General features: G+C 38.7%; 4 protein-coding genes across 12 annotated transcripts in view; 2 read left to right on the top strand and 2 right to left on the bottom strand.

The window, feature by feature from the left end:
- LOC6574364 (afadin) overlaps positions 1-14,997 on the bottom strand; it is a 55,416-nt gene extending 40,419 nt beyond the window's left edge. For 6 of the 8 annotated variants that reach the window (XM_032728197.2, XM_032728199.2, XM_032728198.2 and 3 more), the window contains exon 1: positions 14,541-14,993. The gene's annotated coding sequence lies outside the window, so the exon portion shown is untranslated. Of the gene's footprint in view, positions 1-14,540 lie in introns of all 8 variants that reach the window. The other 2 variants (XM_015167409.3, XM_032728206.2) reach the window with 1 other exon arrangement.
- A 284-nt stretch (positions 14,998-15,281) lies between these two features.
- Positions 15,282-17,111, top strand: LOC6574363 (RAB6A-GEF complex partner protein 2). Of its 2 annotated transcripts, none has more exons than XM_002000379.4 (5): positions 15,282-15,611; positions 15,670-15,884; positions 15,947-16,218; positions 16,279-16,659; positions 16,723-17,111. In XM_002000379.4, the coding sequence occupies exons 1-5, from the start codon at positions 15,478-15,480 to the stop codon at positions 17,005-17,007; spliced, it is 1,287 nt and encodes a 428-aa protein (XP_002000415.1). In that variant the 5' UTR covers positions 15,282-15,477; the 3' UTR covers positions 17,008-17,111. The 2 variants fall into 2 exon arrangements, with proteins under 2 accessions (XP_002000415.1, XP_015022894.1); XM_015167408.3 differs by having other exon boundaries at positions 15,506-15,611; positions 15,675-15,884.
- A 280-nt stretch (positions 17,112-17,391) lies between these two features.
- On the top strand, positions 17,392-18,362 carry LOC6574362 (vacuolar protein sorting-associated protein 37B). Its single transcript, XM_002000378.4, has one exon. The coding sequence runs from the start codon at positions 17,505-17,507 to the stop codon at positions 18,171-18,173; it is 669 nt and encodes a 222-aa protein (XP_002000414.1). The 5' UTR covers positions 17,392-17,504; the 3' UTR covers positions 18,174-18,362.
- On the bottom strand, positions 18,350-23,206 carry LOC6574361 (katanin p60 ATPase-containing subunit A-like 1). The gene is made up of 7 exons (XM_002000377.4): positions 23,045-23,206; positions 21,781-21,939; positions 21,266-21,328; positions 20,572-21,199; positions 20,380-20,501; positions 19,338-19,897; positions 18,350-19,273 (listed from the first exon to the last, which is right to left on the bottom strand). Exons 1-7 carry the CDS (start codon positions 23,054-23,056, stop codon positions 19,075-19,077), a joined length of 1,743 nt encoding a protein of 580 aa, XP_002000413.1. The 5' UTR covers positions 23,057-23,206; the 3' UTR covers positions 18,350-19,074.
- Positions 23,207-23,212: the final 6 nt, after the last annotated feature.

The following is a 23,212-nucleotide window of genomic DNA, read 5'->3' as shown; positions in this document are numbered from 1 at the left end:
ATAAGGATATGAGTTGCTGTAGAGATCAGCAGAAGAATAAGTGGATTGAAAAAAATCAGCAAATAGATCAGAGGAATCCTGATCATTGCATGTTTTTTCACCTCAAAGGACAAATGAGGACGGCAAACCAGAGGATTTACGCTTCGAGTTTACAAATGAGAAAAATTGTTTGGGATCACGAGTAAACTGACGTTTGCAACGTGTAAGATAATTCTCATAACAGCTAGAATTTAAAAGATTGAAGTTTGACTTGGCAATGGAATATTTGGACCAGTCAATACTTGAACCAGACTTTTTGTAATTTTTAAAACATTTAGTTTTAATGTTTCTCAAGTTCGAAAGAGTTTTGGTGAACCAAGGTGGCTTATTTGAAACTGGCGAAATACGGCGGAGAGGGACACAAACATCCAGAATAGAGTTTAAGGTAGAATAAAAAAACGATGATGCTAAATTAATATCAACCGACTCATATAAAATAGACCAGTCTGTTGAATTAATTAGTTCGTTAAGCAAAACGAAATTGCATTTACGATAACAGCGACTAAGTTTAGAAGGCATTGGAGTATTAGAGGGAGGATTGTCGATAGTTAATAAAACCTCTAAAGTGGGATGATATATATCCTCAGGTAAGGAGAAAGGAGTTGATCTCGCGACATTAATTAGCGAATCATGATTAACAAACACAAGATCAAGAGTGCGATTAAGATGGTTTGAAATAGAGTTCATCTGAAACATAGACAGGTTAAACAATTCATCAAAAAGATAGTGATCAATTGTCGGAATAAAGTAATTTGCATTACAAGTTGAAGACCAAGAAGTGTTCGGAATATTAAAATCACCCAACACAAGAAGACAATCTCTATCATTTACATGTTCATTAACTTGTTTAATACAATTTATGTGGTGAGCATAAACTTGTACATCAGAAGAGGGAGGGATATAAGAACATGTGATGTATAATGAGCACGATGGCAGAGTTAATTTAACCGCTATAATCTCCACATCATAAAGGGACGAAAAGGTAAACAATTCAGAGTGGATAATGGACTTAACCGCAATTAACACCCCACCACCTCTGCGCGACGAACGGTCGAGTCTATAAATAGTGAAATTACTTGAAAGAATTTCACTATTATGAATATTACTACTTAGCCATGTTTCAGTGAAAGCGATAATATCATATTGTACACTGAAACTATGCAAGAAAAGACTTTTAAGTTTTGAGTTTAAGCCACGTACATTTTGATAAATCAGGGACAGCTGAGAAGAGGTTTGTAAGTAATTTAGTTTTTTGGTACAACGTTTGATGAAGATTGCACCGAAGGTAAATTTACTGAAATAGGCATCGATCTGTTACGATTTTTGGGTTTAAATTCATGAACAACTACATGAGGTGGCCAGAAATTAGGGTCACAAAGGGTTTTAAAGTGTTCTACAGGCACATTGATTTTGAACGAAGCAATTTCACGCGGTGTCGCGAAACTAAACTTCGATATAAAAACATTAACCGGAATCTTATTTGAGATAAAAGCCGATACTGCCTCAATGGTAGTGTCAGATGAAAGCCTAGATAAGAAAACTTGCTTTCTAGGAGAGACAACAGATAAGGTAATGCTATGAGAGGCTGACTTATTGACACTCATTGTTTGAGCAACAATAGAAGTAGCATCCAAATTTGGGACAGGGGCTTGAGTTTCAATAGAAGCCTCAATAGGAGAAACAGATATGGGACAAGGTGAAGGAGGATCTAGAGAATTGGGAGCCGACGACAAAACAGAAGCGCAAGGTGAGGGAGGGGCAAGCGAATTAGGTGACGGTACTATTACAGAAGGAGTTACCGACAACAAAGGAGTATCCAATTGAGAGAGAGGACTTTCAAAGCCGTACTGATTTAAGATTTCCTCAGCAGCAGCCATGTCACTGGTCAACTGCATAGAAATCTTCTTCAGTTTTAAAAACTGAGACCTCACAGCACTATACATTTTAGAAAAGTTTATTTGTTTTTCCAAACAAATCGGACAAGACCAGCGTATGCCTCCACTACCAGCTTTAGTAGTAGACATAATCTTGTCATATTCACGCCCAGTAAGACCTGCACACTTAGTATGCATCATGTTATCACACAGCCAGCAACTTATAAATTGCGCTTGTGCAGAATCAACTGTTTGCCTGAAAGTGCAAGCTTTTTTGCAGCAACTCATATTGGCAATCGGGATAGATCACAAAATTACTGAATGTAAACAGAAATGTCACAACAAAGAGAGGTATAAATGTGTTGAGAGCGAGTCCAACAACAAACAGCCGTTACAGAGCGCAACGAAAATATATGTTGAGAGAGCGAGTCAACAACAAAAACAGCCGTTACGGAGCAGATCAAAAGTCCTCAGCGAGAGAGTATACTTGCACACCACAAAAATCAAAGATTCAAGAGAGGCAAATACAACAACCGTAGATAGTGAGAGCAACTTATGCACACACTCACACAAACTTAGAAAGAGTGAACTGGGGAGAGCGCCAACAAATAGAAACACTAAAGCAAAAATGCAAATAATGAAACTAATGAACCGACACTGCACACAAAGCTTCACAAATTAAAAAAGCAAATTATTAAAAACGCAGTGAACAACGGATCAAACCTTGCACAGGATAATATAGATATTTGCTATATACAACCGAACCGCAATTATGTGAAATTTAATAAAAATAATTAACTAAGAAAGCAAGAATAATTGAAGAGCACAATAGTAAACACGTCTGTTAACTCTCACTGAGAACTCTCTTTATATATATATATTGAACTATATTCTTAATGTATTCAAAAAAGTAATTTCTATAAACCTTGATATTTTATCAACACATGTATTTATGAAAACCGAATATTGCATCATCTGAAATAATTTCAACAGCCAAAACTATCATAATTTATGACAGCAGCATTGGTAATTATAGCGTATCTGCTAGTCGTTCACTTGCTTTTTCAGCACGCTTGTTTGCTCTGTGCTTTATGCTTTGTTACATACCCAACACTTTTTTTTGCCAGGCACCAAACACAGGTGAGTTATTTAGATTTTTTTTTTGCACAGGCAACAAAATATGAGTCAAGTTTTCTCTACGCTTCTGTTTCAGTTTCTGTTGCTGCTTAATTGGTAACTGGAATTGGGTTGAGCATTTTAATGAGCCGCAATGTGTGGTTAGCATGAATCAACAAGGCAAACCGAGTTAGATTTGAATTGAAATTGAGGATGCCCAAACAGGAAGGAACAAGCAACTTAATGATCGTGACTAATACGTAAAAATCGACATGGTTTCGTTTCATTCATTGTCAAATTGTGCCAGAACAAGAATAAGTATTACAAGCAGGGTTCAATGTATCTCTAATTTACATTTGTCACGATCTGTCGTGATCGCACCTTCATAAAAGACAAAGAACATAAAACAAACTTACATCAACATCCCATGTACAAGAGTTCAAACAACCAATACATTTACAATTTGTGTGAGAATTGGAGAGTGCTTGGTATGGAATTTACTTGAAGTTGCGCATAAATTTTGCTGCTCAAGAATCTCTCAATTGAGCATGAATCATACTTGATTTCACAATTGAAATTTGTGAAAAATAAGATGAAGTTTGTCTTCTCTGAGTGACAGATAGAGGGAGAGTGAAAGAGAGAGAGAGGGAGAACGAGAGATGGCACGATGGAAAGTGGAATTTGCATGTTTTAAAGAGGTATACAAGAATCTGAAATCTCTGGCAACAGAGAAGATCAATGATATTGTATGTTAGGAATTGCACAAAAGAATTCAGAATTCTTGAAATGAGTACATATTTTAAAATGCTATTTTAATATTTCAAATATATATAATTATCTACAGAAGATCGTATATATACAATTATATTGAAAATAAAAATTTTCAGACTTTGAGCTGGTATAATGCCTGTACACACACGCACATCTCTTCATCGTCTTCTTTGTTTAATTGTTGTATTTAATTGGGCAACTGCAATTTAACCCAACTACAAAAAATGTTAAACACCTTTTTGGGCCGAATCACAAAGAACAAAAACAAACAAAAAATATGTAAAACGTAATTATTCATGGCTCACTTCAACTGCAACATCGAACAGTTCGTTCGTCTACAGCCTTATAGATATGGCCGCACCTCTTATAAATGCTGCGGCTGGGGCTGCGGCTGCTGCTCCTATGCATACATAATTAGTTAGTTTTCTGTGTGAGAATATGCATAGAAAATGGTAAATATTCGTATATAGATATATGGATTTATTAATATATACGTACATGCACACATGCATGCATGTATACGCAGATGTGCCCTGCCTATGATCAGCAAATCAAAATTAATAAAACGCACATGCAAATACGCAAAAGAGTTACAGAGATCGGAGGAGAGAGAGGGGGATGTAGAGAGTGAGAGAGGGGCTCATAATTTAGCTAGCAGTGAGAAGCATAGCTCATACGCCGCATGGGCTTGTTATTTTTGTTCATTTTCATTTTGCGTGCAACGAATTTGAATGCTTCAATGAAATATAAATAATTATATGGGCAAAGAGCATAATAAAAAAGCAAGCAAGTAAGACAGCAAAGCGGGCGTGCTCGACTAGTAGATACCCCGAAATAGAATAGAAGATACTGTATACCAAATCGAAAATTTAAGTTTAAGCGATATATGAAATACATAAACTCAAATTAGTTATAGATGACATAGAATTTAACCAGTTTTATACAAGCTTGGTATTAATTTTTAACGATTTCTATGGATGGTCGACCAGTTGAAGCAATATCTCAAGCGAAAGTTAAATATAGGCAGATCTGTATATTCACTAGTCTGAACCAAGATCAAGAATCTATGCATTCATTGAGCGTGCACCTGTCTGTTGCATTCTTACCAACACAAACAATATGCCCTATTTACTATATTCACATTGCAATCAGAGTATAAATAAACGTATAATAAAGCCAGTCAATCCATAAACGGAAACTATTAATCAACTTTCACTTATTTGTCGTTTGCCTTTTTTTTTCAAATTTCCAATCTCAGAGCCCAGTTTTGATTTGGCCTTATTTGGACCAGGTCTATTAATGAGAAGAAGTTCAATGATTGTTTATATATTTATGCGTGTTTCATTTCTTGTTAATTTGCTGCTCATCGCTTAGTGGAGTCAACAGGTTATTGACTGATTATGTCCATGGCTTTATCTGCATGCCATTATCTTGACTGCGTCTTGATTGCCTGATTACACACACAGACACACACACACATACATACAGGTGCCATGAACGAAACGAAAACTTGATTTTTATCTCTCTTTAATTTGTCGTTTAAAAGCTGTTGTTCCCTTCTTCCCCGATAAAGATATCTGCATATAAGCATTGGAAATGCTAATTTGCCATCTTATCTGTCAATAGGCATCAGTGTTTTTAGTTTTCAGTTTTTATAGTTTTGGAATTAGTTTGGTATTTTTATTATTATTCATTTCGTGATAAAAGTTTCCATTGTTGAGGTAGCAACAGGTTTTGCTTCTGCCACAATAGAAAAACTATTCTTTGAGTGAGCTCAATGCAAGCTATTTCAATGCTTGCTCTATATAGATATTAAAATATTGCACAATTCGCAGAAACGTGATGTCATAGCGAAACGCAACTGAATCGAGACAAATGCTATGCCCTCTCTCCCTCTCTCTCTCTCGGGCACGTTTCGCTAGTTCTGTCTCTATCGCTCTCATTTGCTTATGCAATATTTATCGCGACTACAACATTATTCATTCACATAATACTTTTTTACAGAGCTTACTATTTTTTTTTTTTTAAACCTAAACGAAGAGAAATTTTTGTATTTGTTTAATTAAAAGTGCGAGCTGTTTTTTTTATGAACATTCGCTATAAAAACTGACAGCAAAAACTTATGCTGGTCAAAAGCGTTTAAAACTTGTCTCTAAATGCTGTTGTTGTCATTGTTGTTGTTGTTGCAATTTTCCATTACTGTTGCTACTGCTGCCGCTGCTGCTGCTGCAGTCTAATTAGGCCAGGAAGCAATTTAAGCGCCGACTGTGCTTGGTTGAATACACTTAAAATAATCTGTAAGTAGTTGCTTTTGTTTATACACATATAACATATATAGGAGACAGTCAGTGCCCCCAGGTATTAGAAAAGTTGACTGGGTGCATATTTAATGTGGGAAAATTCATAAAGTCTGTTAACTGCCCGGAACCCGCTTTTGATGTTGATTACCCGCCAGCAGCAGCCAAATGGCCGGGCACTTATAACCTAATGGCAAAATACATATATATAAGATAGTACCAGTATGAAAGTACGACTATCATCTGTCCCCAGCGCATCCCGCTTAACACCTCCCCACCCACCTCCCACTCAAGTGACTCGTCGCACTTCTTGGAAATGCGCAACTTTCACTACGCCAAACAACGCCCATAAAAAGACCCAGCGAGCAAACAGATTCAACCACAGCCAATCGACATTAAAAGACAGACAGAGAGACGGAGAGACGGGCAGATGGCGAGACAATGCGACAATTGACAATCGGCAATAAAATTTCAATTAACGTGAAAATGTCAAATGCTTAAGAAAATGAAATAAAGACAAAACGGAAACATTCAAGTGAAAATCAAGTGAAAACCCGCAAGAACAATTAGGCATAGAAAGCTGAATGTAGCTTGAAGAATAGCCGATAGCAATCTTATCTATAATTTCCCCAAATATACAGTATACTTATATATACTCCAATACTCGACTCTATACTATGTATAGTATAATAAAGTATTTTTAGTCTCATTAATTTTCTATTATAAAACTATACTATATATATAATCAAATTTATATATAAATTCATTTATTAATCTATTTTGTACTTAATATTTATTTATTCTTGTAATAAAATAATATTATTATTATTTATTGATGCATTTATTTTTTATTTATTTTAATTTTTTAAAATATATATTTATTTTATATATGTGTATATTTTATTCTCTATATATTTTTATGTTTTTCTATATATTTATACACTCTTTTCAATTAGTACTTTATATATTAGCTATTATAGCTGTTGTATCATGTTTACACTCATGTTATATCAGCTAAATCATGATAAACCTACATTACCCTTGACAAGGGTATTTCATTTGCAAAGCTAAAGAAATACGCGACATTTTATAATTAAATTGGCCTTCTCTGAATGCAGTCGAGGGCTTTTAGTGTGGCCACCAAATTGTTATTGACTGGTTAGTGGGCGAGAGGGAGCTTGCGTACGTGAGCAGTGGGCAGAGAGGGATATTCCCCCCACAGCCAATTTGTCGTTTCGCTCGTTTGGCAAATGGCAGTCAGACAGACGCCTGCTGCTGGATTGGCACTCACTCAATCCGATGCGAGTCATAATGTAAAACACATAGTCGCAGAGAGCTATTCACATCTATCAAATCCTAACCGGTTTAAAACGATGCTGTGCATGTGTGTGTGTGTGTGTGTGATGGAATGTGCAACGCTTGGCTGCCGCATCTGTGCATGCCACAGCTGTGCATGTGCATGTGCTTGTACATGTTTAATTCATATGCAACTGCCTCGTGCATTGCGCAGTCGCAACTGTCAACTGTCCGACACATTGACCAATAGTATCGTATATCCCCTGCCCCTCTCACTCCCACCCACCCCACTTCCCTTGTGCACTCCGGCTCGCAACATCATTGGCAAGATTTGAATGCTTAATTATGTTTTACAACAATTAACATTTAATTCATTATTTCTTGTTGTTGTGTGCATTGTGACCTCGGGTCAAGGTTTCATTTTTCATGCTCGCCTCCCAGTTCGATTCACTTGTAATCTCCGTCTCCGCTTGATCTGCGCTTTCGGCTCGTAACTTTCGCTTTTGCGTAATTCAATAGGCCGAGGCCCACATATTCGAATGACTGTGGTTTAAGATAACTTAAACCTTATTTGGGTAATTAGTTAATTGTGATATGCATTGAAGATTAGATCAGTGATATTTTAAAATTTGATGAATTATCGGAATGCAATGGCAGCATAATGTAAAAGCTAGTATTGTAAAAGCTCAGGAAATAAATTGTTCAATCTATTAACATATTATTATCTTCTTTTTATTCAATTATTCAATGATTGTCGCTTTCATGTTGTACATTTTGACAGTAATATATATATAATATGTATATTACAATACATCTCAAAGTAAGATCAACATTTTTACCAAAAAAAAAAATCAAGTAATTTGTTTGCAACAGCAGCTGTTTGGCTTGCAATGTTGTTGACCCACAAAATGCAGCATGGATAAAAATCTTTGTAATTACGTGTAAAACAAACTGCGCAGATGAGCAGCAGCAACAGCAAAAGCAGCAGCCGCCAAAGAGATGCCAAGCGTGAAATTTGCAGCTGTTACAAACGGGATTTAAGGCCAACTAGGCAGCAGCAGCAACAACAACAACTGGAGTTTATGAGAGGTGCAAACATCTTGTACCAACAACCTCCATTTGTAGAGCGCAAACCAAAAAGCAAATAGCCAAGAAGGTAATCAGCTGACGACCAGGGAAATAATTAGTCAAAATGAAGAGAGCAGCAGGCGGCACTTGAGAAGAACCAAAAAACAAAAACAAAAGAACACATAATCATAAAGACAGACAGACGGGCAGACAGACGCGCATTAAGACTACATTATGCATACATTCGAGAGCTGAGACAAACCACTCAAGCGGATAGACAGATGAGTAGACGGGCAGACGGGCGGACATATAATCTCTTTTCATTCGAGAAGAGCGTCGCGAAGACAATCAAATCGAATATAAGAGAGATTTGTATTTTAATTTGTTTTCTTTTGCTGCCGATTATATATGTACATACATATATGCACATAGGTAGGTAGATATGGACAAACATATATATAAATGTATATGGTTGGATCGAAATGTATATATAAATATACAAATAGAGTAGCTACAGCAATAATATTTCTTTTAAATATATATATAAAAATAAATAGATAATATTTTAATAAAAATTTTATTATTATTATTATTATAATAAAAATAATTGGACAAAATAATTCCATAGAATAATATAATTTAATATATCACACATTGCTTTCAATATCATTCCAATGACTCCACCTACAATTGGAAAATATATGTAGCTATATCAAATTTTTCCTATATATTTCAGTGGCTTACAGCATATTACGTTGCCAACAGCAGTTGGCTATGAAGATACCTTTGTACACTAAAAACAAAAAAAATTGGAATGTTTAGCCTGGTAACTGTCAACTTGCTGTTTACGTTAGGGGTGGGTATCGAGCGAACCCTCCACAAGGTTGAGCTGACAACAGACACAGGCCAGGTATAAAAACCAAGCACGCCAGCAAAATCAAGATCAGCCACACAGGCAGGTAGCTAGGCCACAAATAAGGAGCGAATATCACAAAGGAGAAAGAGGGAGAGGCACAGAGAGAGAGAGAGTGAATGTGAGATAGAAACGGAGAGAAGGTAAGCAGGGTCGGTGCACTGGCGCAGAACGTGGTGAGTGTGTGAGTGCTGGAATAGCCGTTCAGTTTCAGTTTTATGAATTATACCAATTGACAATTTGAGGGCAGCATTCCAGAGCTGAATCAAATAAAATAAAAGTACAGTCAGTCATTCAAGAAGATGCCCAAGCAAGCGCACCCTGTTGCACAGTGTGTTGTTGCTCCTTGTTGGGCATTGTCGCACCTTTGTCTCGCACACTTCTGTCCATCAATCGATCCATCAATCAATCATGCGCCACTGCGCATACCGAGAGATGAATATGAAAAGTCAGCGCGAATCGTATTTGTAAGCAAATGTTTCGATTATGAGTTTCGAGTGCCTGACTCAACCTACCCAAAAAAAAAAAAGAAATGAAAACCCCTCCTCTTGATGATGTTGTTCCCTGCTAGAGAACCAGGCCAATAATAGATATATAGAGATTTCTGTCAAAGATTTCCATTTGCTTAGCTGTGAACTGATTGCTAATGGCTTTCAAAGCAATTTCATTCCTAAATATATATAAAAAAAAAAAAAAAAAAATTTTTTTTAAATATATAAATTTACAAATACAATATATAGATAGTAAGACTATGCCAACAACTTCAGATTTTCATTTCAATTGTAAAAAATTTAACTTCTAGAAAATAAAGTGGTCTAACAAGTTAAGAGGAGTTTTCTAAACAATCTCTATTCGTCATATATATTACAAGACATAATAATTCTTAATCGGCATTGCCAGTTATCTATGCTATTTAAATTAAACAAATACCTTACTACAAGCATAACATCCAAGCATTTCCCTCATTAGGCTTCTGTTATACTACATGCTAAATATATTTTCCATGACTATAATAGCATTTCCTACAATATCTAGGGATTCTCCGATTGTAGTAGCTCATTCTTTGTTACATATGCCAATAATCCCGGTTATGTACGCAGAGAGGAGTTCTCTTCTTTCTGTCCGTTCAGATGGAACTGGGAGCTCTTTGAGCCGATGCTGTTGTTGTTGTAGGTAACGTGAGCCCTGTGAGTCTATGTGTGTGGAATGTGCGGGAAGAGACTCGACCGCAGCGGCTACAAAGAGGGAGAAAGAGAGAACGAGATAGGAGAGGGTCTATCCTACAGTGGGAACTGGAAATGAATTTCATGAATTGCATGCAGCACTTTGCTATACTGGGCAGTCACTCGAATGGATGAGGGCGTTGTTTGTGCAATTGCGGTGTTTCCACCTCCCTCCACCCTAGTGCCCCGCACTTCACTAAAAGCTGTTGTCGTTGTTTGCTTGGTCAACAACTTTCTCACACGCCAAAGACGAGGCACATCGAGTCGAGGCGAGACGAGACGAGATGGTGGAAAGCACAAGCTGTCGTAGATCTTTGGAAATGCATGAAACCGCACACAAAATGCAAATAAAGTGGAACTTTATGTGTGCTACACACATACGATGTATATATGTATATACATATAAGTATATAGATCGGGACTCGGACAATAGCTCATGGACAAACATTCAGCTCAAAATCACGGTCAGGCAGTAGAAAAACAAAAACAAAATGTATGGAAAAAAAACAAGTTTCGCTGTTGGCGCATACGATTTGCGAAACGGGTTTCCAGCTTCCAGTCAGCAGGGGCGGCAATGGGCGTGGCACTGACCGCACTAAATCAACCCAAATGTCTAATCCATTTGGTGCTCCTTTTCCTTTTTCATATATATTTTTGGAACTGATATAGAAAACCATTTTTATATAATATTTAGTAGATAATATTGTAGAATATATATATAGATATAGAAAATAAATTTATATAGAAAATAAATTTAGTAGAGTTTTTTTTTTACATATACACAATTTCTGATATTAGCCCATATATACTTATTTTTAGAAATCGTTTCCATTATTAAAAAAATAAATAAAAAATTTTCAAAACTTTTTTATCAAACTTCCTTATAATTTTTCCAATCAATAGATCGTTCTTTACGATAAACCGTCTCAACCTTTCTCTCTTCCAATAAATTTCTACGTTTCATAAACGGAAACCGTTCGTTTTTCTCTTGTTTGCCTACTTATTATTTTTCATTTCGCACGAATTGAACGCAATTTGAAATTCCAATTTGTTTATAGAACAGCTAAAAGCAAAAGGCAACGGCAGCAGCAGCAGCAACAACAGCAACAGCTGCGCCGCCGAAAAGCTCGTATTTCCAGCTAAGGCCAAAGCATAATAAACTATAATTTGTGCAAAAAACAATAAGCCGTCAGCGATGCCGATTCCAATTCCAAATTCTGATACCGTAAACGATGCCAAAACGAAAGCAAAAGTAAACAAAAGCAAAAGGCAAGAGGCAACAGAAATCCGTTGCATATGCCCAAAAATAAACATTCTGCGAGACTCCAATTACGAATTGAGAAATAGGCGCAAATGCGCAAAATAATAATCGTTGAGGAATCAACTAAACTCAAACTACAGAATATCATAGAATTGGCAATAAATAAGTTGAGAGTGAAGAAATAATATATGTATATATACTGGAATACTGGCCCACACATTAGTTAAGGCTTAGAGCTAAATGCGTCTTAGACAAAGAACAGCAACTATAGTATGAATTAAAAAATAATATTAATAAAAAAAAAATTTAATGAAATAAAAACTGAACTAAAAATAAATAAATAAAAGTAAAAATAAAAAAATGAAATATTTATAATAAATATGTAAATAAAAATAAAAGTAAATCGCAAAAAAAAAAAAAAACACAAATTTGGGCACGCTAAAAAGGTCTTGCTTGCAAAGCAAAGCTAAATAGAAGTACGCATTAATTATGCTCTACTTATATTGGAATTCTTTAAAGCAGTTAGCCTTATTGGTATGCGTGTGTGCATGCGCCTGTGTCCCAATAAATGTGGCATACTCTAAAGTGCGCCCCAATTCTGTACTTCACACATACACAAACAAACACAAACACGTTTAACTAATATGCTTTTGATGTATTATTTATCAATGGGCAAATATTTGATACCGAATCTATGTCGTAATTAGATTAGCTGGCACCTGTAACTACACACACACGCACACACACACTCGCACATGTGCCAGTTTCTCTCTCTCTCTCTCTCTCTCTCTCTCTCTCTCTCTCTTTCCGTCTGCTTGGGCATTTTTTGTTGGATTCGTTCGGCCCACTTATGTTGTTGTATTTCACTTGTTTTGGTTTGTGTTTTGCTTTTTTCTTTATTTAGTTTGACTTTTCATATTTGCTTTGCACATTCTCTTGGAATTATTTCAGTTTTGTTTACTCACTTTTTTGTTGGGCATTCTTATCTGTTTGCTCTAAATGCAATTGCATTGTTTGTAATATTCCGTGATATTGTTGCTGTTATTGTTGTCTTTGCAGTACTTTTGTACTTTTATGGGCCAATACATATTTGGCTTATCTCTTGACGTTTTTTTTTTTTTTTTTTTTTTTTTGGGACATGAACCACTCTTGTGTCGCATTTTTGATAAGGCTAAGATTACAGAGAAATGAGCACAGTCTAGATATGAAATATATGGTCATACAATATGTTTGTATGTCAATATTTATGTTCAAAATACATAGACTAAGTCTATAATTACACCTTTTGTCACTCTAAAATTCGAGAGCTGCAGGCAATGCAAAACCTAAATTTATTTTCAGCCAGGCAATGAGTCATGCAACGAGCCACAGTCCAAAGTTCATTTTACAAAACGAGCAATGGGCAAAAAGCAAAGCAAAGCAAATAAAGTCCGCAAAAAAAGACAAATTTCAAGGCGCCAAAACGGGCATAGCTGTAATTTAGCGTGAAGAAACAGACAATACTTCAAGCAAGGCAGCAAAACAAACTTTACTGCGAAAATCGCCAACAAAAATAGGTAGGAATATGTATATATATATATGCATACATAAATTCCACTGTATATTCTTTTTTTCTATTCAAGCCCTTTTCACGTTTTGTTTTTGCAGCTCTGCAACACATATAAATGGCTGCATTAGCACTTCATGTAAGACAACAACATAATGACAAAAAGTAGTAGCTAATAGCAAATGCGCCATGCTGAAAATGTAGTCTGCATCACACCCACCGCAGCGTATAGTGAAAAACGTAGTAGACTTGACTAGCATGTAAAACCTACTATACTAATGTGAGCTTGCGTGTTTGTATGCTTATTTATAAACCTGTTGTCAAAGAAAATAGCAACAGCAACAAAAGAATGAGAAAAAAAAACAACAACAACGAGTTGCTTTTTGCTGCTGTAAAGCTGCACTAAAAATTCCGATCTTCCAGTCGTAGTCGTCGCGCCGGCGCTCGGCTCCAATGGAGTGAGTTCCGTGTGCACAGCTCCGCGAGCGAGCGCGGCGGCTGCGCTCAAATAATAAAAACAGGTATAACTGTTTGCATTGGTGTGTGTGAGGGCGAGTGTGCGTGTGCGTGCAAGTGTGAGTGTGAGTGGAGACTTTGAAGAGCTGGGAGCCAACTAACCAGCCAGCCAGCAACATCTTCAACGAAACAGCAGAGCAAAATGTACGATGTGATAACCGTACGAAATGTACGAAGGTGAAACAGCAAAAAAGTAAAGCAGCAAAACACAGTAAAGAAGGCGAAACAACAACATTGAATGTCGACGCACCCTTTTCTTATTGTTTTCTTGTTGTTGCTTCTGTAGATTTTGAAGCGCAAAACCACATCCGAATTAACGTAGTCTCTTATACCTATGCAGATGGAAGCAGCAACAACAACAATGAATGCAAGTATATGAAGAAGAACGTTAAAAAAAGAATGTAGAGTATAGCGGGTGGCGTCCGACATTCTCCACAAATAAAAAAGCAAAATAAGTAGGCAAAATGCCGACGCCGTTGGAATGCGTTGTTGTTTCAGTTGTTGTTGTTGCTAAGCCGGACATGGCAATTGTTGTTTGCTCTTGATAGGGGTACGCTAATAATAACCAATGCACTTAACGCTCAATTGGCAATAATTAAAAGCTGGAAATTACAACTTACCTTTTATGACGTTTCGCCGCGATATTTAAATCCAAATAAGAACACGTCCAGGTAATCCCAGGCATAAATGAACAAACAATTTTAAACCAGTACACTACAAAAATTAGCAACAAATTTATTGCCACGCTTAATTAAATTAACGCAGCACTCAAATAACTTTTAACTTTGTTGCCGCACATTTTGACGCACAGATCACTAGGATCGAAGGCCAAGCCAAAGAATGGCTATTAAAGCACCTAAATGCTATACAAAAAAAGACACAATCACTTCGATTTTCACTATTTTTTTGATTTCGTACGATTTACGCATAAACTTTACACTTGTTGCGCTGATCGTGGTGCAATTTTTTGCTTTTCTTGGAAATTCAACGAATTTGTCAAATGAACAATGCGCGAAGCACGCGCGTAACACGTTTGAAAGCGACGACGTCTGAATTGGAACTCAATGCGAACGACAAAGCGAAACGCAATGCTGGCGGTGCGAATCAAAACACAAAGCAAAAAGAATACTTATCGATACTTATCGAACGCACAACTGTTGCGTGCCGTTAAGTGATTATTGTAAAATGTTGGTATAAAACTAAGCTCCTTAAACCTCTGATTTCGCAAAACAGAAATATTAACTAAGATAATCATAATGTAAACTAAACAAATATATTCATTTAAAAAATTTAATTACGTTACGTTAACGTAAACACACGATACCTATCGATGAGCTTGTAGCAAATATAGGCTACAACAATCGATATCAAACTTATCAAGACTTTAATAAAACACTGAAAACAAATTTATTAATTAATGAAGAAGTAAATAAGGAATTATTTGAAATAATTAGTGATAATTAGAATAAACATTGCTGTACAACAAACCAATAATTTTGTTATAACCGACACAAACAAAACAGAAACTATCAACAAAAACACAAACTATGCTTTAAAATGATTGAAATTAAAGCAAAATTAGTGCGTGCAGATTCAGCAATATATGCAACAGGCGAGTGCGTTGAATGTTTGATTGAATTCACGCACAAACTGTTTGGCGAGGAGCAGCAACGAAATGCCAAAGCATCAACGTAAGAAATCGAATATTAAATATTTGGAAAAAGTTCAATTTAAATGGTTTATTTGTAGCGTAGAGAATTTGGCGTGGGCCTCGGTGCAGCTGCATTGCTATAGAAAGACCAGCTACAGCACACAGTCGGCCGACAAGACAGCAGAGCTGGCAGAACTCATAGGACGCACAGCATTGGATGCAGTCACCCAAACGCCGGGTGAAGTGATTGTAGCAACCAAACCGAAGATTCTCTTCTGCGACCTCAAGCTGCAGCCAGGCGAGACGAAGATGTGTGGGTGGCCGTCAAGTTGGGCAATCAAAGTGACACTATTAAAGACTCCATTTCATTTGCAGACTTCTTCAATGAGTTTGTGCCGCGGGATGGGCCGCCCACTTATCGCGGCCATGACATTCGCTACTTCTATAAGATCACGATTGCCACACAGCGTGTCAAGTCCAAAGTGCAGACGCTGACCGTGCCCATACGAGTGCTGCCCATTCCATTAATAGCTCGACCGGATGAGCTGCCCGTCACAGTGGAGACCAATGAGGAGCTAACGCCTACGAATCCATTTCTGGAGAAGCGCGAGATAAGCGAACTGGAAATATCGTGGCATCATTTAAAAGTACGGCCTATTCCTGCTATTATAAATGAATCTAATTCCTCCTACTCCGCTCACATATAGAATGTGACGGCTCGACGTGCTCCGAAGTTCTATCGGATCTCGAACAAGCGTGGATTCGTTGGTCGCTTCTGTCTGTTCAAGCCCGCCTATAAGCTGGGCGAGGATATTGTGGGCAGCCTGGATTTTGACAACTGTCAAGTGCGCTGTGTCCAGTTCTCGGTGAAGCTGCAGCAACAGGAACTGCCGCTGCGGCCGCAGCCGGAGCAGGCGCCACCAACTGCTGGCGACGATGTTGCTTCGCAGAGCTCCTTTGACATGGCAAGCATTGCCAGCGGCATAACCGTGGATAATCTGCACAAGTCGGAGACATCGGGCAGTGCACGCAACAAAGATGAGCCCAAGCCCATGGGCAAGCTGAGCACCATATCCACATCGCATCAGGTTGTTCTCTAGCTAAATCTCTCTCCGTCTTAACATAATCCAATTTTTGTGAATTGCTTTCAGGTCTGTTATTCAACGCTGCAGACGCAGGTGGTTGTACCCATTCCACTGCACGTTACGCCCACATTTCGTACCGATCTGGTGGACGTGAAGTGGCGTCTCCATTTCGAGTTTGTAACCAGCACCATGATGGACTTTGGCGTACCGAATCCTCAGTCTGGAGAGCTAAAAGCGCCAGCTGAACTGCCCGTTGAGACAATGGTATGGAATTTACCTGTGACCATATATGCAGCAAATCCACTGCAGATCTATGCGCCAAATCAAACGTATAATCTCTTGATAAAATAATTATAATAATAGTACACAACTTTGTTGCAATAAATAGTTTGTACATTTAACAAAATGCGCGCCGTGTGTATTGAATAAAAACTATATGGCATCACTCCTCCCTATTAAGGATTATTTTACTGTTACTAACAGTAACATCAAATGTTAAATGTTAAAATTCTATTTCCTTTAGATCTGAGACCGAAAGAACATAATAATCCGTTAATAAGCAACAGTTGCATTTAAGAGATGTAAACACCCAATACTTACAAAAAACAGGTAAGCGAACATTGATTCAAATGAATAAAAACTATGTGGCAGCACTGTATAGTTAACATAAATGACAATCAAATGCGTATGTTAATAGCAGTATGACGAATTTGTAATATCGTAGTCTCTGTTAATTTAGTACTAAAAACAGTGTTGTCTAGCTCCAAACATACATAAAACAAATTTTTTAACAAAAACACAGCCAGAAAATATAAATCAAGAAAGTTTGAGTAGATCTACAAAGAAGCATGTATCAGGAATATCTAAATCAATTAAATTCAACGCTCTTTCCGATGAGCTCCGAAGAGCTGAAAGAGCTGCTCAACAACGATGACAAATTGGACGAAAAAGTCGATGAGGTGCTCGAATCGCTAAGGACACAAAAGGTTCGCTTCTGCGAGGAGAATCGCAATCGTGCCGAACAGAACATCGAGAAGGAGCCAAAGATTATTGAGCTGCGGGGCAAACTGGCCGAGCTCACCGAGGAGGGACGCACAAGGTGCAACGCCGTGCAGGAGCTGCTCACACAAATTAAGGAGAAAACCAGTGGCGTTTCCCAGGAGACGGCGCTGGCGCTGCTGCAGACGGCGGCGTCCGAGAGCGAGGAGCAAACGGAGGAGATCGTCAAGAAGTTCACCAGCAACGAGCTCAACGTGGATGCCTTCGTTGAAGAGTTTCTCCGCAGTCGACGCACCATGCACCTGCGCAAGCTGAAGGCCGAAAAGATGCAGGAGCTGATCCGTAAACAGGCACAGCGGCACAGCACGGGCGGACCAGGCGGCGGTGTACCCGCCTATGCCAATGTACCGGGCACAGCCGGCGGCATCGGCAGTTTCTACCCGCCCTCACAAATGGGCGTGCCGTATCCGGTTATGGGCCCAATGATGCCCATGCCGCCGCCATCAAGACCCTATTGAGCCAGAGCGAGGATCTAGTTTATAATTTCAATAAAAACCCATACGCAATTCGAAGATGCTGCCATCACAATCGCGGATGACTCATCCGAGTGCTTTGTTTACATTTTACGTGTTAAATTTATACATAGAGAACAAGGAAAAGTAGCTTAGCTAAGTTTTAATAAAGCGACACCCTCTTCGAGTTAAAAATCCTTCATGGTATTCTAGTTTATTGTTTAAAATTGTTTCAAATATTAAATCTTTAAGTACATTCAGCTGATTGACAATTTTCACTCATTTTCACTGTTTAAACTAAAAGACTACAAATATAATTAATGCGTAAATTAAACGAACCGAATTAATTACAAATTAATCATAAACTTTTGAGTGTGTATTAAACAGAATAGAAATGATATATTAATTAGACAATAATTTATAAAGCGATAAACAATTACTCGCATCAATTTCTAATTTAGATCTTAGTTTAAATGAAGCCAAGGGCTAGGAGGCATGTGGATTAGAGGCTTAGTATAATGAATGGAAAGGATTTTTAGGAAGGACTGTGCACATGCTTAATATATAAATATATATATTCATACATATATATATGATTGCTTTGCTTTTTAATTGTTTTGCTGTTATATTTAGCTCTCCCTCTCTAATTTACTGTTAGTCTTTTGAATTCCAACGCTTCGTTCTTATATGCATATATCATATATACACATATACATATTCAAAATGTTATATATAAAATATGTTCAACATTATCTCTGCGGCCGGTTTAACACTTTAAAAGGTTTTTCACTTAAACTATCCGTGTGTGGATGTGGTTGTTGTTGTTGTTATTGTTATCAAAAAATAGTTGTATATATATAAATAGATGCCTAGAATCGATGGAAATTGTGTGTTGAGTGTAACGCCATCATGACGAACCGAATTCCCTCATCCATTTCTCGTACTTGTCCAGATCTGCACGTGACACGCTCTTGTTGCAGCGACTGATGGCTTCGTTGAAGTCCTTATTGGACACGGGCAGATCCACCTCCTCGGTGGCCAGCTGTCGTATTTGTTCCGGCGTTAGGCCGGCGATCTTACGCCGCATCGACATCATGCTTGCCTCCCTAAAACATGCCGAATTTCAATTAAAATCGAAGAACAAGGCACAGGATGAGATTCTACACGCACCTGCACACATTGGTGATGTCAGCGCCGGAGTAGCCTTCCAGCTGATTGGCCACATAGTTCAGATCGACGCTATCGTCCACCTTCACTTCGCGCAAATTGATCTTGAGGAGCGCCTCGCGTCCCTCATCCGTGGGCAGTGGTATATAGATGCGCTTCTCCAGACGCCTGCGCAACGCCTCATCGATGTCCCATGGAAAGTTGGTGGCTGCCAGCACCATGACAACTTTGGCCTGCTCCTCGCCGCCGCCCACGCCATCCATTTGCACCAGCAGCTCCGATTTGACGCGTCGCGATGCCTCGTGCTCCGACTCGGAGCCACGTCGCGAGCACAGCGAATCGATCTCATCAATGAAAATTGTGCTCGGCGCATAGAAGCGCGCCATCTCGAAGAGCAGACGCACCATCTTCTCCGATTCACCGCGATATTTGGATGTGAGCGTAGCGGAGCTGACATTGAAGAAGGTGGTGCCACATTCGGTGGCCACAGCCTTAGCTAGCATCGTTTTACCTGTGCCAGGTGGGCCAACCATTAGGACGCCTTTCCACGGACGTCGTATGCCCTGGAAAATACATTAAACGCGTTAATTGATAAGCAGTGCACAGTGGTATAAATCGAAATTTGTAGCTGCAACATACACGAAAATAAGAAAAAAAAACTTGATAAATGCTAAAGCCGTAACTTATCAGACGATATCTTAAATGCTCCTATCAGGAACATTAAAAAGCTTGTTATTAAACAAAAGGAAATGTTCTATATGAGAGTGACAGACTATGCGATACCCTGTTAACAGCTATAGGGAATATTTATATGCCTTCGTAATATATATCAGAACAGTTAAACATTCAAAGAGCATAATCTTGCTGTATACGCCCTTTACTTAGCCTATTGCTCATTCACTTTTACGTTTGTCTTCACTCCTATCTTTTATAAAGATATCGAGGAGTGTGACTACCTTTTGTTTACAGACTTCTGATTATTACAGGGCATATGGCAAATATAACGGCTAATGATTCAGCCTATGCAGGTGACTTGATGACGCACCTTGAAGTAGTCTGGCATCAGCATGGGCAGCACAACGGCCTCCTCCAGCAAGCGCTTGGCATCGTGCAGATCGGCTATATCGCTCCACCGCACCTTCGGATCCTTTTGTAGTATATCACGCTCTGTTGATGATAAGTGTGTCGTCATTTACATATGAACTGGGCATGAATGTTCGTCTTTCGCTAAACTCACCCAATATGTCCACCAGCTCGGCTTCGATGTGATTGTTGGGCTGAAACTTCCGCTCCTCCTCTGTCGCCTGCTGTTCGCTCCCATCGCCATCCGCTGTGGTGCCATTGCTAACAGCCGCTGTCGCGTCATCATCTTTGCCATCATTGTTATTATTATTATTGTTGTTGTTGTTGCTGTTGCTATTGGAGGTGGACAATTTGCGACCGGCCGCACGGCCATTGGCGCCGCCGCGCGCACTGTTCGATGTGGAGGCCGATCCTCGACTGTTGCGCGCCGTGCCAGGACCGTTGCGGGCAGTGCTCTGTGGGATTGTGCTGGGTCGGCCGCTGGTCGGTGCGCCGCCTGCCGTTCGACGGCTATTTGTGGTTGTGGCACGCCGACCCACCTGCTGGACGGGCGGCGGTGGCTTCGGTGGTCCCCAGACATCGGGATCTTTCGGAGGCGGCGTCCATATATCCGGATCGGGTTTAAACCAGGCAGCGGGATCTTTGTTCACAATGCTGTCGTCACTAAACTGTGCGCGCAGCTTATGGGCAAATTTAGTATTTTGCAAATCCAACGAAATGTCCTGCAGTGTGCGTTGTATGGCTTTTACTTTAGCATGTTCCTGATTGATTTGCTGATTGATCTACAATGTAGACACATGATATAATCTAATTTATACAGATAAAATAGCTAAGCAGCACACACTCACCATGTTCCACTTGCCCTTGCGCATGGGATCCACGGTACTCTTTAACAGGCGCGCCAGCATGCCCTACAATTAAAAATAGATTTTAATCTATATGCAACAGTTTTGTATACCCTAACAAAACACAAGACTTGTATGGTTTATGATATGTTTCTAATCAACAGGAACAGCTGTCTGTTGGGTCTCAACCTTTAAGCTATATTGATGAACCTTAACATATGTAGCGTTGTCTCTACTAGCTACCATAGATATGGGTTATGCATAACTATAACTGTTGTATAATAAAATGCTGAGCACCGACTCGAATATAAAAACCACATTTCAACGATAATTCTCTTATAGAATCAATCAATCAGAAATCGTGATTTTTATCTGTTTAAATAACCTAATACCTAACAAGTTGAAAACATTCTACGCATCATATTATATATCGCACCTACATAGGAAGATAGTTTTCATATAAATCCGATCTGTAGTCTTCTAGGGTATTTGTTGTTCTTGCCCGTGATCTGTCTTACCTGTAACCCCTCGTAGTATATGCAGGCCGAGTCGTAGTTGCCTGTCAGGGCCATGTCTCTGGCTAATTTGGCATTCTCGCATATTTCTTCAATTGTAGTTTTGGCCATTACGGTCATTCCTACGCAAGTGGTTGTCTTTTGCTTGCCACCTCGCAGTAACTGTTCAAAAAAATAAAATAAAAATATAAAAAAAATCAGAACAGGTTGTTGTCGTTGTAACCAAAAACGAAACAAAGATTAGTTCCAATTAAAGACATGAGCATTGTTGTTGCTGCTGCTTAAGTGCGTAAGCTTCTCGCTCTCTCTCTCCATCTGTCGTTCTCGCTCCCTCATCGCTTCCACTGTCTTCGTATTTGCTCTCAGACAATAGAACGGAAGCAACACAGCGGCTTTGTCACTCACTCACTCACACAAACACACGCCACACATAGGCAGAGACAATCGGACACGCACACACACTTGCAGGTAAAAATGGAAAGTAAGTATTGGCCTCTCAAAATAACCGAAAATAATAAAAGAAGATAGCAATGGCAACGACCGAAGAAAACTACAAATTGTACACTAGTACACATACACATATATTTATACAAATGTACACGAGCTGGCGACAAGTGCTGCGCTAATTATAAGCACAATTGTTCGACCCGTTGCCACTGTTCCTGCTGCTGCTGCTGTTTCTGTTGTTGTTGGTTTTTGTCACCAAATTTAAACCATGAACGTGCAACTGCGCCGCGCTCCCATTTCCGAGTTGTTAGCCCAAAAGCTGAATCGGAATCCGTTTGGCGAAATGTTATAAAAAAATTATGAACCTTGCTGTTGACAAATAAGGCGCTTGACCTTGTTGAGTCGTCGTTGTCGAGGCTTTTAAATAATTCTTTCAAGTCAGCGACGTTAAAAAGTTGCAAAAAAAAAAAAACTAACACACGCGCGCACTCTCATACAAGCACACACACATAGACAAGAATGAGCAAAGAAAAAACAGAGCTCAAATTTCCGCGGCGTTTAAGTTTCGTCAAACACACACACACACATACACAAACAAAAACACTTATATGTAGATGAACAGCCGTTTGCTGTTGTAGGCTTAAATGCACATAAAATACATTTTTTATAAGGAATTACGTTAATTAGTTACTTGTAATTCTGTATGCATTTTCACTTGCATTTTTTAAGAATTTAAATCTTGTATGCGCTACGTGGGGGCGTAAGCGTAGACAAACTCGTACAGTTTTTATTCAATGTTCTCGTTAACCAGCTTACTTACGGTTATGGACATTAGTACACTGGCTTTGTTACACGGCGTTACGAGCTTAAACTGATTAAAAAACTATTTTTGTTTAAATTTAAAGGCAATGCATTAGCTAAAATAAACGGGTGCTGCGACTTCTGCGGCAATTGTTGTTGCTTAATACTAACGCAATGGCAGTGATGG

Source organism: Drosophila mojavensis, unplaced genomic scaffold (assembly GCF_018153725.1).
Source record: "Drosophila mojavensis isolate 15081-1352.22 unplaced genomic scaffold, ASM1815372v1 contig_277, whole genome shotgun sequence".
In the NCBI taxonomy this organism is placed as follows: Eukaryota; Metazoa; Arthropoda; class Insecta; order Diptera; family Drosophilidae; genus Drosophila; species Drosophila mojavensis.
The sequence above is the reverse complement of the archived record's forward strand: the minus strand, read 5'-3'. Positions and strand labels throughout refer to the sequence as shown.

Bases quoted from the DNA above. Each gene is read 5' to 3' on its own strand.
- LOC6574363 (XM_002000379.4), top strand. From the start codon at position 15,478: ATGATTGAAATTAAAGCAAAATTAGTGCGTGCAGATTCAGCAATATAT. The intron at 15,612-15,669 runs GTAAGAAATCGA...GTTTATTTGTAG, and splicing joins CGAAATGCCAAAGCATCAAC to CGTAGAGAATTTGGCGTGGG. The intron at 15,885-15,946 runs GTGGGTGGCCGT...TTTCATTTGCAG, and splicing joins GCCAGGCGAGACGAAGATGT to ACTTCTTCAATGAGTTTGTG.
- LOC6574362 (XM_002000378.4), top strand. From the start codon at position 17,505: ATGTATCAGGAATATCTAAATCAATTAAATTCAACGCTCTTTCCGATG.
- LOC6574361 (XM_002000377.4), bottom strand. The intron at 21,329-21,780 runs GTAAGACAGATC...TTTTAATTGTAG, and splicing joins TATACTACGAGGGGTTACAG to GGCATGCTGGCGCGCCTGTT. The intron at 21,200-21,265 runs GTGAGTGTGTGC...TCTACATTGTAG, and splicing joins GCAAGGGCAAGTGGAACATG to ATCAATCAGCAAATCAATCA.